A 14,103-nucleotide genomic window follows, 5' to 3' on the forward strand; every position below is an offset into this window, starting at 1 on the left:
ATCACCTCACACATAGAAAAAGATTATAAAAAAAAACCCCTACCACAAGATGTATCGAAAGAGTCTGGTCAGGGAATTAGTAAAAGAAAAGCTGATATAGGAGGGATTGGAAGGAAGAGACAAGGCAGACCACCTCAAGGGCCAAATGAAAAGTGTTTAGCTAAAATACAGCATTTCATGAAGAAGAAATCAAGGAGGTTGAAATGGGTTGTATGTGCTAAAAAAAGGAAAGAAAAGAAACAATATATTTCTGTAAAACATGTACAAAACAGCTATCTCTCCATCCTGATGAATGTTTTGAAATATACCATACCCAAAAGAATTTTTGACCATTTAGACTAAAATCAGCGATTAGTTTATTACAAATATTTTTTAAAATTCTGTTTCATTGAACTAATTTAAAAAAAAGTGCATGTAAGAATCAAAGTTATCCAGAACTAAAGATTTATTACATTATTAGAGGACAATACTTTTATTTTTTAAAAATGTTCAGATATTAATTCACCTTAGTTGTAACTTCATGATAAAATATAAAACCATTTTAAAAAATAAACTGTAGTACTCTCTACAAAGGAAAAGTATTCTAATGAAATTATAGGTTAGGAAACCAAAGCAATATAAAAATAGAGTAGCAATTTTTTGCTTAATCATTCATTTTTTTAAAAATATTTTTACAGCAATTTTAATGCTATTTAAGATCATATAAAACTAAAAAAAATGTCTATTTTCAAAATTTACTCTGAAAAAAATTCAGCTAAGGTTAAAAATGGATTAAAAACAGGCTAGCACAGAAAGGATTAATATACGGATGGTCACTGGCTTAAAGATATCTTGAAAAAACAAAAGGGACTTCCATATGCTAAATAAATCTCTCAATTCTGATTTTATTACTTTTGTAATAAAATAGGAAATAAAAAGCTATCTTTAAAAAATCGATCTATGCTATAAACAATTATTTAACAGTTCCAAATTAAATTTTCAACTGGTATAACAAAAACTGCATGGGACATCGCTATATGGAAAACAGGAATTCATATAGAAAGTAAAATAATTATTTAACTTTTCCAAATAGATCACATTGTCATGCAACCTTCTGCTATCAATAACCTTTTCAATATCTTTGAAAATTTAAAACAACTCCCCAATTTATATTGGGATTCAAAGCTTTGGAAGGTTACTCAATTAAACATACACAATATATGTTTAATCCTGTTCTGAGAATGAAAATATTCTACAATACTTGAAAGTCATAAGTACAGCCGAGCAGTTATAGCAAGGCGCTTGCAAAGGGTAATAGCTATATGGCTGTGGGAAGTACGCAACAAATGCGGGGAAGAACTTATTTTTAACGGGAATCAGTATACTAACCTATGCAAAAAAAAAACATTAAAAGTAATATTATTTACTTACCCTAATTAACATAACTCTTCAATACCGCTAATTTCACCATCTGAATCATCATCTTCATTGGATTCGCTGTCATTATTACTATCAGTATAGTTTTCACTATTGTTTGCTGTGTTTACTATAATTTCCGATACCTGGTCAATCATGGGAACAGTCTCTAAATATTTTTTTCTAATTGTTGCACCCGCTGGCATTTTTGCATCCAATCATCTTTATTAATTGCACTTATTTTACTTTGTACTAATTTTATACAATTATCCATTTTGAAAGTCACATTTTTATCAGCAATATAATTCTTATATCAGTCCACATTATCTCAATCGGATTGAGGTCTGGGTGATGCGGTGGAAGCCATAATACACTGTGACCCTTTGCAGCAAGTAAAGCATCTGTTTTACATTTTAAATCTTGATTTACTGACTGAAATTAATTTATATAGTTTGGGTTTTAACATTTTCTTCACTGAATGGTATATTTTTTCAGCAAGCCATTCAACCATTTAAAATTTCTTGGAGGTTGATTTCGGTGCACCATTCAACTCCAGATTGTGATATGGTGCATTATCAATGACTAACACTGAATGTTGTGGTAAATTCTTTGAGTAGATTTGTAACCCAGTTTTCATAAATTCTATCATTCACACTATCATGTCTGGTAATCACCAGACATTTGTCCAGATTTCAAAATCAATAATGCATGTTTTACGAAACGGTTTCCCCATTAATGTGAATGATAATTGCTCTTTGACCTTTAGAAATTGGAGCAAGTAAACTGGATGTTTCATTGGAATCGTTTGTCCAACAATATAGTTTTGTGTGTATTGAATGAAAATACGTTTTGCTCATATACATGACTGGCCATCCTTCAGCTCTGTATTTTTTTAATGCCCGTAGATATAGTATTCACTTCTCCTGAATATCATTTTTATCAATCAAAAAGTTTCTATTATTATGCATATTTTTCCATCTGAACCCCAATTGTCTAATACCCTCCGGCTCACAAAGCCCATTTTCCACCTTTAAAGTCTATTTTGTTTTTTACCACTGTTAATAAAATTTTTGTAGCAGATAACTGACCTTGCAAAACATTAAATTCATTTATACTTCATCTAATAACCCATCTGTCAAAGTTATCAATTTCTGTTTTCAGTTTATTTCATGAATATTTTTTGTTTGGAGTAGAAAATCTACTACCTGATGCTGCATTTTTTTTACTTTCCACGATTATTCACTGAACACTACAGTGAGAAACTCCTGTTGCTTCACCAAGCCTTTCCTGAACTTTCGTTATTAACCATGGACCTTCCACGGCTTCTTTTTTCATAAAAGAATACTGAAAATGACTTCACGAGTCTAACTGGGTAAAATTTTATGACCACAAATTTTCTTTGGAATTTCCATAACTACAAATGTAAAACTGTTTAAATGTTAATAGTGTAATACTGTTAACAATAAAAACACTGAAACATATCTGGTATTATACAAATATGCATAATTTAAATCAATAAATAGAAACAAAAATAATAAACAATAATCCTATCATAAAATAAAACTGCGTTAAAAACTTATTCTCTTAATAATTTTCACATAAATGCACATGACGATTTAATAATAACTGTGCTTGGTGTTTTCTATGCTATACAGAATGTTTTTTTGTTTTTATTGTTGAATTAAACTGTTTGTTTTTGTAAGTGAAGTGATTACTAAATGGATGACTCATACGCACATTCAATTTTAAGAAACCAACAATTTATTGGAAGGAAGCAAGACCAAGCCCAATGATTAATATGTTTATACTGTTTCAGATGTTCATAGCTGGCAGTGAGACAGCCATGAATTTATTTACAAAAACATTAATGCATACAGATTGATGCTTAAAAAAGAATTTATATAAGCAACAAAACAATTTGTACATTTTCAATAACCAACCAATGAATGAATTTATTTAAAAAGTTTTATAGTATAGTATAAAAAAGTAACAAAAAAAAGTTTTTAAATGTAGCACTGCACATTTTGCTTGAATAATCATTGTACTGTAGCTAATGTTTTTAATTTTCACTTACACTTCGAATTGAACTGGATGATGTCAGACTAAAAACTTAGCAATCAGTGGCTCCCACTATAATAAATGGCTTCGCCTGCTACTCTAAGAAGAGGGGAAAGCACCTTGCTAGAACAGTTCCGCTATTCATCACTTGCTGAATTAATAAATTTGTTTTTACAATATGGAGTTTTCACACATTTACTTAAATGCAATATTGTAATCCATCTATAAGCAGATGAATAGACCAGATAAGAGATATTAACAGTCCCAATGGTTTTTGTAAAATTCACCTAATCTACACTACAGGCAGAGTTCACTTCACACGGAATAATGTATCAGCATTTTTGGTTTCAGATGTAGTTAAAATACTAAGGATATTATTTATGCATTTGTTAATGAGGTCGGGGCCAATCATAAGTCTCTGTTTTACTGCTGACATTTTCTGTGACTTGTCCAACTCTGTATTAATCATAAAATATTTTGGGAAAATTGCAGTTTTTGGGGCTTGCTTTTTAATAAATAATCTCTCATTTATCTCACTACAAACAGACAATAGTTATTGATTTAAACTTCTAGGAAAACGAGTAAGAAAGTATTATGCAGTCTGTTCTGACTAGGCCTTTTCCTGTTTCTCATTTAAATGAATGATTTAGGAAATAATGTCTAGAAGAGCTTTTTTACATATGCTAATGCCACCACTTTATTTTGAAAATAAATGTAAAGATAACCCTTCAAAATTCATCAGATAAAGCTGCTCTCAATCAGTAACTTTCTTGTTAACGCCTTAAATTGAATTTGAGAGAGTAGCATCATGAATTTTACTCAAATTATGAGACATCCATTCTTTGATTACTTGAATGAGTGAGGCAAGTTGCAAATTTTACCAAAAAATCTGGGAGTGAGAAAAGGAACAGATGCAGGAGCATCAACGTTTAACTTTCTGAAATTATATTGTTATATAAAAATTGAATTGAATGTAACAAATTATAAGACTTGGTACTTTCCTGACCTATGGAATTATGTTTTTTAATTACGGTTTGTTATGCCTAAGTTTATTGTATTTTGGAGTAACTCTGGTATCACATTTCAGTTTTTTATATTAAGAAAAATAAATTAAGAATTATAATTAATGCTTCGTCATTGATAAATCAGGCAGATAAATTTTTTTTAAAGATTTAAAATCACCCCTCTTTCATGTTGCATTTACTTTTTTCAGACTATTTTATTATCAGTAAAGTTTACACTTCAAGTGTTTATCATCACTAAAGAAACCTACAGCTGAGACACAAGAAGACATTATTGCCATTCCAAATTCATCACATTGCACTGTTAAAAAATCACATGGTTATAGTGCAAGATGACTATGTAACAAAACTTCCTAAAGGATGAAGTTTGAGGACACTGTTATAATTATTCAATCGGGTATTATTTCTACATTGTTGAGGAATTTTTGGATCCCTATGTGTGTTAAGGTTTCTTGCATTTGCATCTAGAGCTCTGATTTTGGTAGTACAGTATATAGCACTAGTATTGTATTTTTTATAATTTTATTAACTAGCCTACACCACTATTTTTGTTACTGAGCATTATGTATTAATATTGTAATATATTGCCTGCATATCTTACTTCTATATCAGTGTTTATGATAAATAAATACAACTAAGTAACATTCTACACAATAAAAATGAGTGAATTAGGAATAAAAATCCAAAAACTAAATTCATGTCCAATAAAACATCAACAATCTCCATGGATTGCTACAGATAAATATAAAAAAGAAATGTTGGGCTTAGTATCTGTTCAGACGGGCAGCTCCATAGCATTACTGACTAATGACCATAAGAGTATACAGCACCAAAAATAAAAAAGCAGCTTACAAATAAACAAAGAATAAAAGTAAAAATTGATATAAAAAAAAGAAAGGAAAATTATTAAGTGCTCCAAAGGATTTACACTTCCTTTGAATTAGGAACATTTATCACTATTACATAACTTATTGGTCAAACTATTTACAAGTAAAAGAATTAAAAAATAAACAATCCACAAAACAAATCAAGAAAGAAAAAACAATAAGACATCAGTAGCCAAAATATCATTAATTCACTGACATCAGTAACTATAAAGTATAATCCCACAGTCCAGAAAAAATTAGAAAATGTCCATGAGAATTATTTTAATAATAAGCTGGTTTTTAAAATCCAGTAAATATTTTAATTGCTTACCCATGCATTTGCTGCTGTTGATCTTCAGGTTTTATTTTTTTCTTGCGTCCACGCTTTTTAGGTACTTGAGGCATGACAAGAGGTGGGCACTGTGTGGGTGGCATCTGCATTTGGTCATCATCTACAAAGCTGTAAGGATCTTCAGACATCTCATACTTAACCATCACACCAGGTTGCATACCGTGCGGGTGCTGATGAGAATGTGCATGAGGATGTACATGGGGATGTGTATGCGGATGACTGTGAGGATGAGCATGAGGGTGAGAGTGCTGATGAGTATGTGAATGTGGATGTTGGTGAGGGTGGGAATGAGGATGTTGATGTGGATGAACAGGATGCAATGGATGTTGATGCTGGTGTTGATGAGGGTGTGACTGATGTGTCCGCATTTCAACATCACCACTTGTTTCATACCCATCATCATTCGGTTCTTGCTTCATCATGTTATTCGAGCCATCTGAATAAGAAGGTCTGTAAACCAAAAAATAGAGCATACAATTAGGAATTACAAAACAATCTTATGATACCTGGTAATAGTCAAAATGCAACATTTTACAAATGTTTAATTTGTGAAAAGAAATTCTTGAGCACTATAACGGTATTTCTAAATTAGTTATACAAAAGTAATCTTTAATAATGAAAAAAGTACCTTACAGTAACCTTAAAGTACCTTACAAAAATGTTTGATACAACACTGAATACAGTATATCGTTAAGTTTCATTTGCAGATATTCAATATGACTACTTTTTGTAACACAGCAGGTGCCCCATCTGAAATCAATTTCCTGCTAAATCCTATAAACCATGCTTGATCTATGATGGTAACTGTTTGTGTTATCCATTGCTGCAGCTTGTCGATATTTCCTGGAAGTTGGGGAACAAACACTCCAATACCATAATAATAATGCCATACAGAAAAGTCCATTGTAGTTAAATCGGGCGATCATGGTGGCCAGGAAATAGTTCCACCACATCCAATCCAAGTCAGAACTTTATTATTGATATGCAACAACTGCATGATGATAATGTGGTCTTGCCACCTTGTTGGAAAATGAATTCTGTATCCATATCCTTTGCAATTGTGGCATTAGATAATGCTTAAGCATTTTCAGATACGACATGCCAGTTACAGTTGACTTGGCAAAAAAGAAATGACCATAAATTTTGTGAAAGCTTACAGAACAAAAAACATTATTTACCTTAGGGGAGTCCCGGGTACATTTTCAGAATCCAACAGCCAATTAAAAAAAAATTTTTAACTTACAATTGTCAAACAACTGATGCAGAAGTGTATGGAGCCATTCTATTCAGCGATATAACATACAAATCACAAGTAATCAGAAGAAATAAATACGAACACTGTGACCCATTCACACATGGGTCTTTAAAATTTACCTGAGAGAGATCCAATATAAGCATTATTGCTTATAATTATAAATATAATCTAACTAAACTTAACCGGGCAAACTTACGTTAACTTTGGTTAGATTTTTTGATTAATTTCTCTGCAAATACCTTCAAATACCCATTGATTTGAAAATTACATAAGCATACTTTAAAAAATTGAAAAAGTGGCTTTTGGATTCCGAAAAATAACAGAGTCCTGTAAATGTTCGACTGTGCCGTGTATTCCACTCAGCCCATATCTGAACATTGTCAATTCATTTTACCAATGGTATGGAAGGCTGCTTCATCAACACAATTTTATTAAATTAATTATCTTCAGTCTCGAATTTGTTTACTTAAAAATCAGTTTGTTTTTCTTTATCACCTTCACTCAAAGCTTGTATCAGCTGTAATTTGTAAGATTTAAATGACAGTCGATTACGCAATATCCTCCATACTGTAATCCTAGGAATATTCAATTCTTAGCTGGCGCGTCCCACTGATTTACTTATGCTACGAATGAATATCTTGCCATACTTGGTCGATTGCCGCTTCAGAAACTAAAGGTCTACTCTGACCTGGTGTCCTATATGATACACAACCTATTTCAATGAAATGATTGTACCATGCAATAACAGACTGTCTTCGAGGTGGTTACTTGTGATATTTAGTCATGATTTTCACCAAACAGTAGTAGCCAATTTGGATTCATGAAACCATAAACAACACTGAGCATGCTCTGCACTAGTATATGACTACATGATGTCTGATTTCGCACACGATACCTAGTGAGAATGTCAGGAACTAACAGTGTTAGGCGGGAATGAAACGTGAAGATATACTGTATTCAGTGTTGTATCAAACAATTTTGTAACTTATTTACTTTTTTTCATTATTAAAGGTTACTTTTGTATAACTAATTTTGGAATACCTTATATATATATTTATACTTTTTTTAAAGTACAAAGTTCTTTCATAGTTACTAACTCAGACAGATAAAATTTAGCTTTCTAACACACAACTTGGGAGATATTTTGGATACAGATTTATACTAGATAAATCTAGTCTTTATCTAAACAAGACCAGGTTTAACCAGAAAGCAATTTCAAAAATAATCATACGCCCAGAAAAGAAAAGTCAGCTTTTGGACTCAAAAGGTATTTAAGAAAGTGTAATAATTACAATTTACACAAATATAAGCAGTTCTCATTTGTTAAAACTAATTGTTATACGGATATATAAGAAACCTTGTTAAAGAAATGTCAATATGAATAATATTCTGATTAATTACCTATCTAACAGAAATACTCGAATGGAAATGGAAAATTTCATCTTGGATGGAGAATTTAATGGTATATTTATTCTTTCAGTGAAGAAAATAAAATTAGTGGTCCTGTATGTTGCCAGTGGACAATGTTCCCAGATAACCTTTAGCTATTAATTACATACAGATGAGGATAGTGATATGTAATTAGATGTGAAAATAATTAGTTTACTACAAGCAATAGATAGAAACCTTCAAAGGCTTTATCACAAATTGTTTTTCAGTCAAATATTACATTTAGTGAAAATGAGAAAATCCAAAGATGTGATAACCTGAAGTAATTAAAGTTAATACACAAAAAACTGCTTACCAACAATTGAATTTGAAGCGTTCAAGTGCTTTCAGAATTAAATTCCATCTTCAGGAACTCTCATATTCATTCTATTTGTAATAGTAATTAAAACTTCATATGTAAATTAGGAAAAATCAGGATATTTACTTAAAACATAACAACTGGTCGTCATATGTTATAAAATGATGTCAATGTAAACATCCTGTCAATTTGGTGGTCTCAGCTGTTGTCCTTTGTCCACAAACAACAGTTTGCAAATATCATGATTTTTTTTTATAATTTACATGTGAATTTTTAATTACTATTACAAATAGGACAAATACGACAGTTCCTGAAGATGGAATTTAATTCCGAAAGCACTTGAATGCTTCGAATTCAATTGTTGGTAAGCGGTTTTTTTATATATTAGCTTTAATTATATACTTATACCAACGGGCCATGCTTAACAAAATTAAACTAAAGTAATATGAGTGCATGTGAAAATATAAAAACTGTAAAGAATTTCAATCAGAAAAATCTTCTAAATCCACAACACAAGGTTTTTGATACTGATTAAAAAAAGATACGCAATAACCCAGCTATTAGCAATAAAACAGACTACTCAATTTTAAAAGTGTGACTATGGAAAAGTCAGTAGATGGTAAAAGACAATGGTTTTCATTACTTACCGGAAAAAAAAAAATAGTAACTCATAGTTGAATGTAACTAGAGTTAAAAACAAAACAAATTCTGATGATACCACAAATACAAAACACCAAAATTAGCAAAGGTTTTTCATGTTCTTCAACTTGTTATGTAAAGGGTCAGAACAGAGTATGAAAAAGTCACTATTTGGGTTATGGATTTTAAATGGCATCTGTAATTGCAAAAAACAATGCTCTACTTTGAAGCAAAAGATGACAGATACAATTCCTTCAATGGTATAATTCATGTGGTATGTATTCATTTACTTTTTGCAATCTAATTATCAGTGCATACATAATACGCTTTTAATCTTCAAATATGATTGATGCAAAATAGCATTTTTAGTCTATGTAATATAATAAATACCATATGTACCTTGTATAACCTACAACTTCAAGAGTAATTTTGTACTTATTTTTTTCAAGAGTGTATGTTTTTTAAGTTGCTGTATATTAACAGTGTAGGGATTTATTTTCAAATAAACTTTAAAATTTATTTTTTATGTAAAAACCATCATTTTTTTATTTATGGTGTTATCCAAAAGAGCTCTGATTCCAAAGGGTGTAGATAATCAATGTTCTACTGTATTTGATAAAAACTAATCAGACATGTTCTCTGAGGTACATAATCAAATTCCAACAGAAAATCCTGTACAGTTCACAAATCAGGACACTTTAATGAATATACTTAATCTTTACTACAAAACCTACATTAAACAAAAACTAAAAAAAAAAATCCATATCCTACTTAACACTCAGTAATTAGTACTAGAAATGGGAACTATGATTTTTTGTAGTTACCCAATTTCTTAATATAACAATTTTTAAAGCTAAGCTCTTATGATCTTTTTATTTGATAAAAAATAAACATAAAAATTACAATGAAGACTTCTCTTTAACATAACCTTACAACATATACCAAATATTCTTAATCAAGGAAATATTAAATTTTGTTATTAAAATCTATTATGAAGAGGGTGTATGAGTTTTAAAAGTATTTAAAGACAGTTTTGAAACTAAAAATACTTTTAAAACAAGTAGCAAATTTACATTTTTTCAAATATTTTAAATTATTTTTCTAAATTTGGAAATCCTTAAAATCCATTTATTTGCTAACTAATAAATTTTAATGGTTCATTATTTAAATAATTAGCACTAGAATGATGAAATTGGTTCCTCCATCATACATTCAAGTATGTAAATAGATTTATTTAGTTTTTTACAATTATTCTTATTGCATCTTGGAATTTTTTTTTACTAATAATTACTGACTCACAACTTTGTTATACAGAAATTTTATCTGTCCCTTCAGATCTTTCTGGTAATTGGTGAAAGACATGTGCATGAGAGTGCAGACACAGAGACACAATCTTACTGCATAAAATATTAAAAGAAGTAAGTCCATTAACATCCCTTCTAAGAAGCACGTTCCAAATTAAATAACTTAAAGATAGTCCTACCCTGGTTGAGAAACCAATGGTAAATTTCATTATATCTTTTAAAAAACAATTACATCAAATAATTATACTGGAGACAATCCAAATTGTTGACAATATTATTACTGCAGAAACTGCATTAAGGTTTCAAATCTCTGAAATGTAGATAAGTACATTATGAACTTGACTGTTACAGAACAAAAATGAGGATTCTTATTTCTGAATGATGAACAAGTACTCAGAATAAAGCTAATCTACAAGGCCTGTTCAGAAAATAACCGAACTTTATTTTTTAATCTTTATTGATCCTTGTCCCCTTCAAAGTACTCCTCTCCCTTATTCACTCACTTTTCCCAACAGTGTTTCCACTTCGCGAAGCACTTCCTGGATAGCTTCATTTGAAATGGCCTTTAAGATCTGTGATGAATTTGCTTTAGTGTCATCAATAATAATCTCAAAACGGCTTCCTTTTATCACCGATTTTAATTTTGGAAATTGGAAATAAGAAAAAATTACAATTAGTCAGGTCTGGTGAGTAGGAAGGCTGAAGGAGGAGAGTAATCTGATTTTTGGCACAAAACTGACGAATTGACAAAGCTGAGTGTACGGGCACATTGTCGTGGTGAAGGAACCATGAGTTTTCTCGCCACAGCTCTGGTTTCTTTTTGAGGACTTTTTCACATAACCGTTGTAAAACACCTTGATAGTAAGCATGGTTCACGGTTTCATCTTGAGGCAAGAATTCAAATTGTAAAATTCCATTAAAATCAAAAAAACAGAGAGCATCACTTTGACATTGGAATAGAGACTGATGTGCTTTCTTGGAATGCAGAGCTCCTTTACCAATCCACTGTGATGATTGAACTTTTGTCTCAATGTTGTAAACTCTGCTTTCATCTCCCATTATGATCCTTTGCATGAATGTTTCATCGTCAGTGGCTTGTTCAAGAAGTTGCAAACAAACGTCCACTCGATGTTTTTCTGCTGATAGGTCATCAAATTTTTCAGTCACAATGTCATGGCATGATCCAATTGAGATACTAACCTCTTCTGCAAGTTCTTTCAGTCAATCGGCGATTTGCACACACCAGATCATTGATTTTCTTAACGTGGGTGTATCAGTTGAAGTAAAAGGCCTTCCTGGTCGAGGGTCATTTTAAGTGATAACAACCACTTTTAAATTGTGAAAACCATTCGTAACATTGCATACGACCCAAGAATCATCTCTGTAAGCTTGTTTCAAATGTTGAAACATTTCTGTGGAAATTTTCCCCGGTTTCATGCAAAATTCTACGTTGTATTGTTGCCCCTGAAAATCAAACATTACAAAAATTGCTACTAACACTCAAATAACAATAACATGAAAACTAAATGAGTTATCAACAATTCGAGAATGTGTGGTTACAGAGGAAGTTATGCGAAACACAATCATGCCAACTACACGTCACTAAGTATCTCCATCGGCATGTAAAAATGTTGTTATTTTCCAAACAGACCCCGTACCTATAGGTTTCATTCATAACATTCTCAATGCATGTCTCTAACCTTAACCAATTATCAAAATAAATTCCTAGGCGTGTTTTGTTATCATAGCAGCTTGAATCGCTACTGTTTATAGTGTTATTATAATTAAGTGGATTTCATTGCCAAGTACATGGCATGACATTAACAACTGAACATTCAGACTTACACCATTTAAGTAATCAATGAGCATCATCCACCAACAAAAAGCAATCATCTACAGAACAAATGTCCCTAAAAATTTAATATTACCTGCACAGTAACCCAAACTATTGATAACATGACTACTCAGCAGTAAGAGAAGCAGCAACAACCCCAAAGATGGAGTGAGGTACACCTGAAGAATGTATATAGATGTGTGAATGTATATTGAGCACACTGCTCAATAAACTCCATTCTGTCAAAAATATTCTGGATGTTGACAGATTCATGTAAACAACATTAACTTTCCTAATCAAATGTAAAAAAGGCATACTTTACCCATAAACTCCATCAAATTTGTCAACTGATGTTGCAGATATGATGTCATACTAAAATTATTAATTTAATGTCGGTATAATATCACTCACACCTATGCTCAAAAACTCTTGAAAATGAAGTATGAATGAGAAATAAACCATCAGATCCAGGGAACCACTAACCCTTGCCTGACAGTATCTCATGTTTTGCAAGTTGATAAATATATATTGAAATCTGAACAGACCCAAGAAAGTCAAGAACAGTAATATCATCATCCATCAACTCTGTAAAAGAAAAAATAAATAATCTGCAAATGTAGTCAGGATGTATTGACCTGTGTAATACCAACATATCTTACAATTTCAATCAGAGGATCTTTTGCTAATAACATTAAGTCAAAATTGTTTTTAAATTTTCCTTTGTATGGAATTCAATACCAATCCAACAACTTTTATCTCAATTCCTTAGATAAATTCTCAAGATTCAAGAAAGTCCTTTTTTTTTAGTGAAAGTGGTTTTCCTACCATTTATTATACTTCTATTAACCCATAGACAGTACATGTAAATGTTCTTACTACTACCAGTTACACCCTCCAACAAGACAATATCCATAGACTAAAATATTCCTATAAAAACAACAATCATACCATTAACATCTGCCTAGCCAATATTATATAGATTGTAGTAAAGACAAAAAATGTCATCTCATTTATTGTTATATTATTTATACTGTATATCAAAAAGACACGTTAACTTAGGAGAAATTATAAAAGAAATAATTAAACCAAGACAATGTACATCTTTGTTTAAAAAAGTATTACAAAACATTTAATACATCTAGATAAAAATGCTCAGAACTACATCTAGTGTGCAGTTGTTCATGTTGGTGTACTTTATTATACAAGCGATTAAGAAATACATATAAAATATCAAACAAAAACATGCAAATGAAATACTAATAATTAAATTTCCTTTTGTATTTTAAGTAGCACCAACTACACTACTATTGTTATCAGTAATCAATAAATGCTAACAGCATACAATAAACTTTACCAACCAGCTCTATTTCATAACCTATGTTCTTCGGGAATTGACTGACCATGGCTTTGGACATCAGCATTAATTTACTATAGCTGTAACTACAAATGGCATATTTTAGCTTAATTGTAAATCATTACAGCTGACCTATTAGGCCTATACCAGACAAAAACATATAATAAATAAAAATTAACCAAATGATAACCCACTACTCAGTAAAACTGATACAGACAAGTCATCTGTAGACATAAATGCAATAACGATCAAAGATAACATTTCTTCTTGTAATAAA

General features: G+C 30.9%; 1 protein-coding gene across 1 annotated transcript in view; it reads right to left on the reverse strand.

The window, feature by feature from the left end:
* Positions 1–14,103, reverse strand: part of Tdg (Thymine DNA glycosylase) — a 118,670-nt gene that overhangs the window by 68,895 nt on the left and 35,672 nt on the right. Inside the window, exon 2 of the mRNA XM_075362141.1 lies at positions 5,673–6,143. Coding sequence (XP_075218256.1) covers positions 5,673–6,143 — 471 coding nt within the window. The remainder of the gene's footprint in view (positions 1–5,672; positions 6,144–14,103) is intronic.

The sequence above is a fragment of the Lycorma delicatula genome, chromosome 4 (assembly GCF_047948215.1).
Source record: "Lycorma delicatula isolate Av1 chromosome 4, ASM4794821v1, whole genome shotgun sequence".
NCBI lineage: Eukaryota > Metazoa > Arthropoda > Insecta > Hemiptera > Fulgoridae > Lycorma > Lycorma delicatula.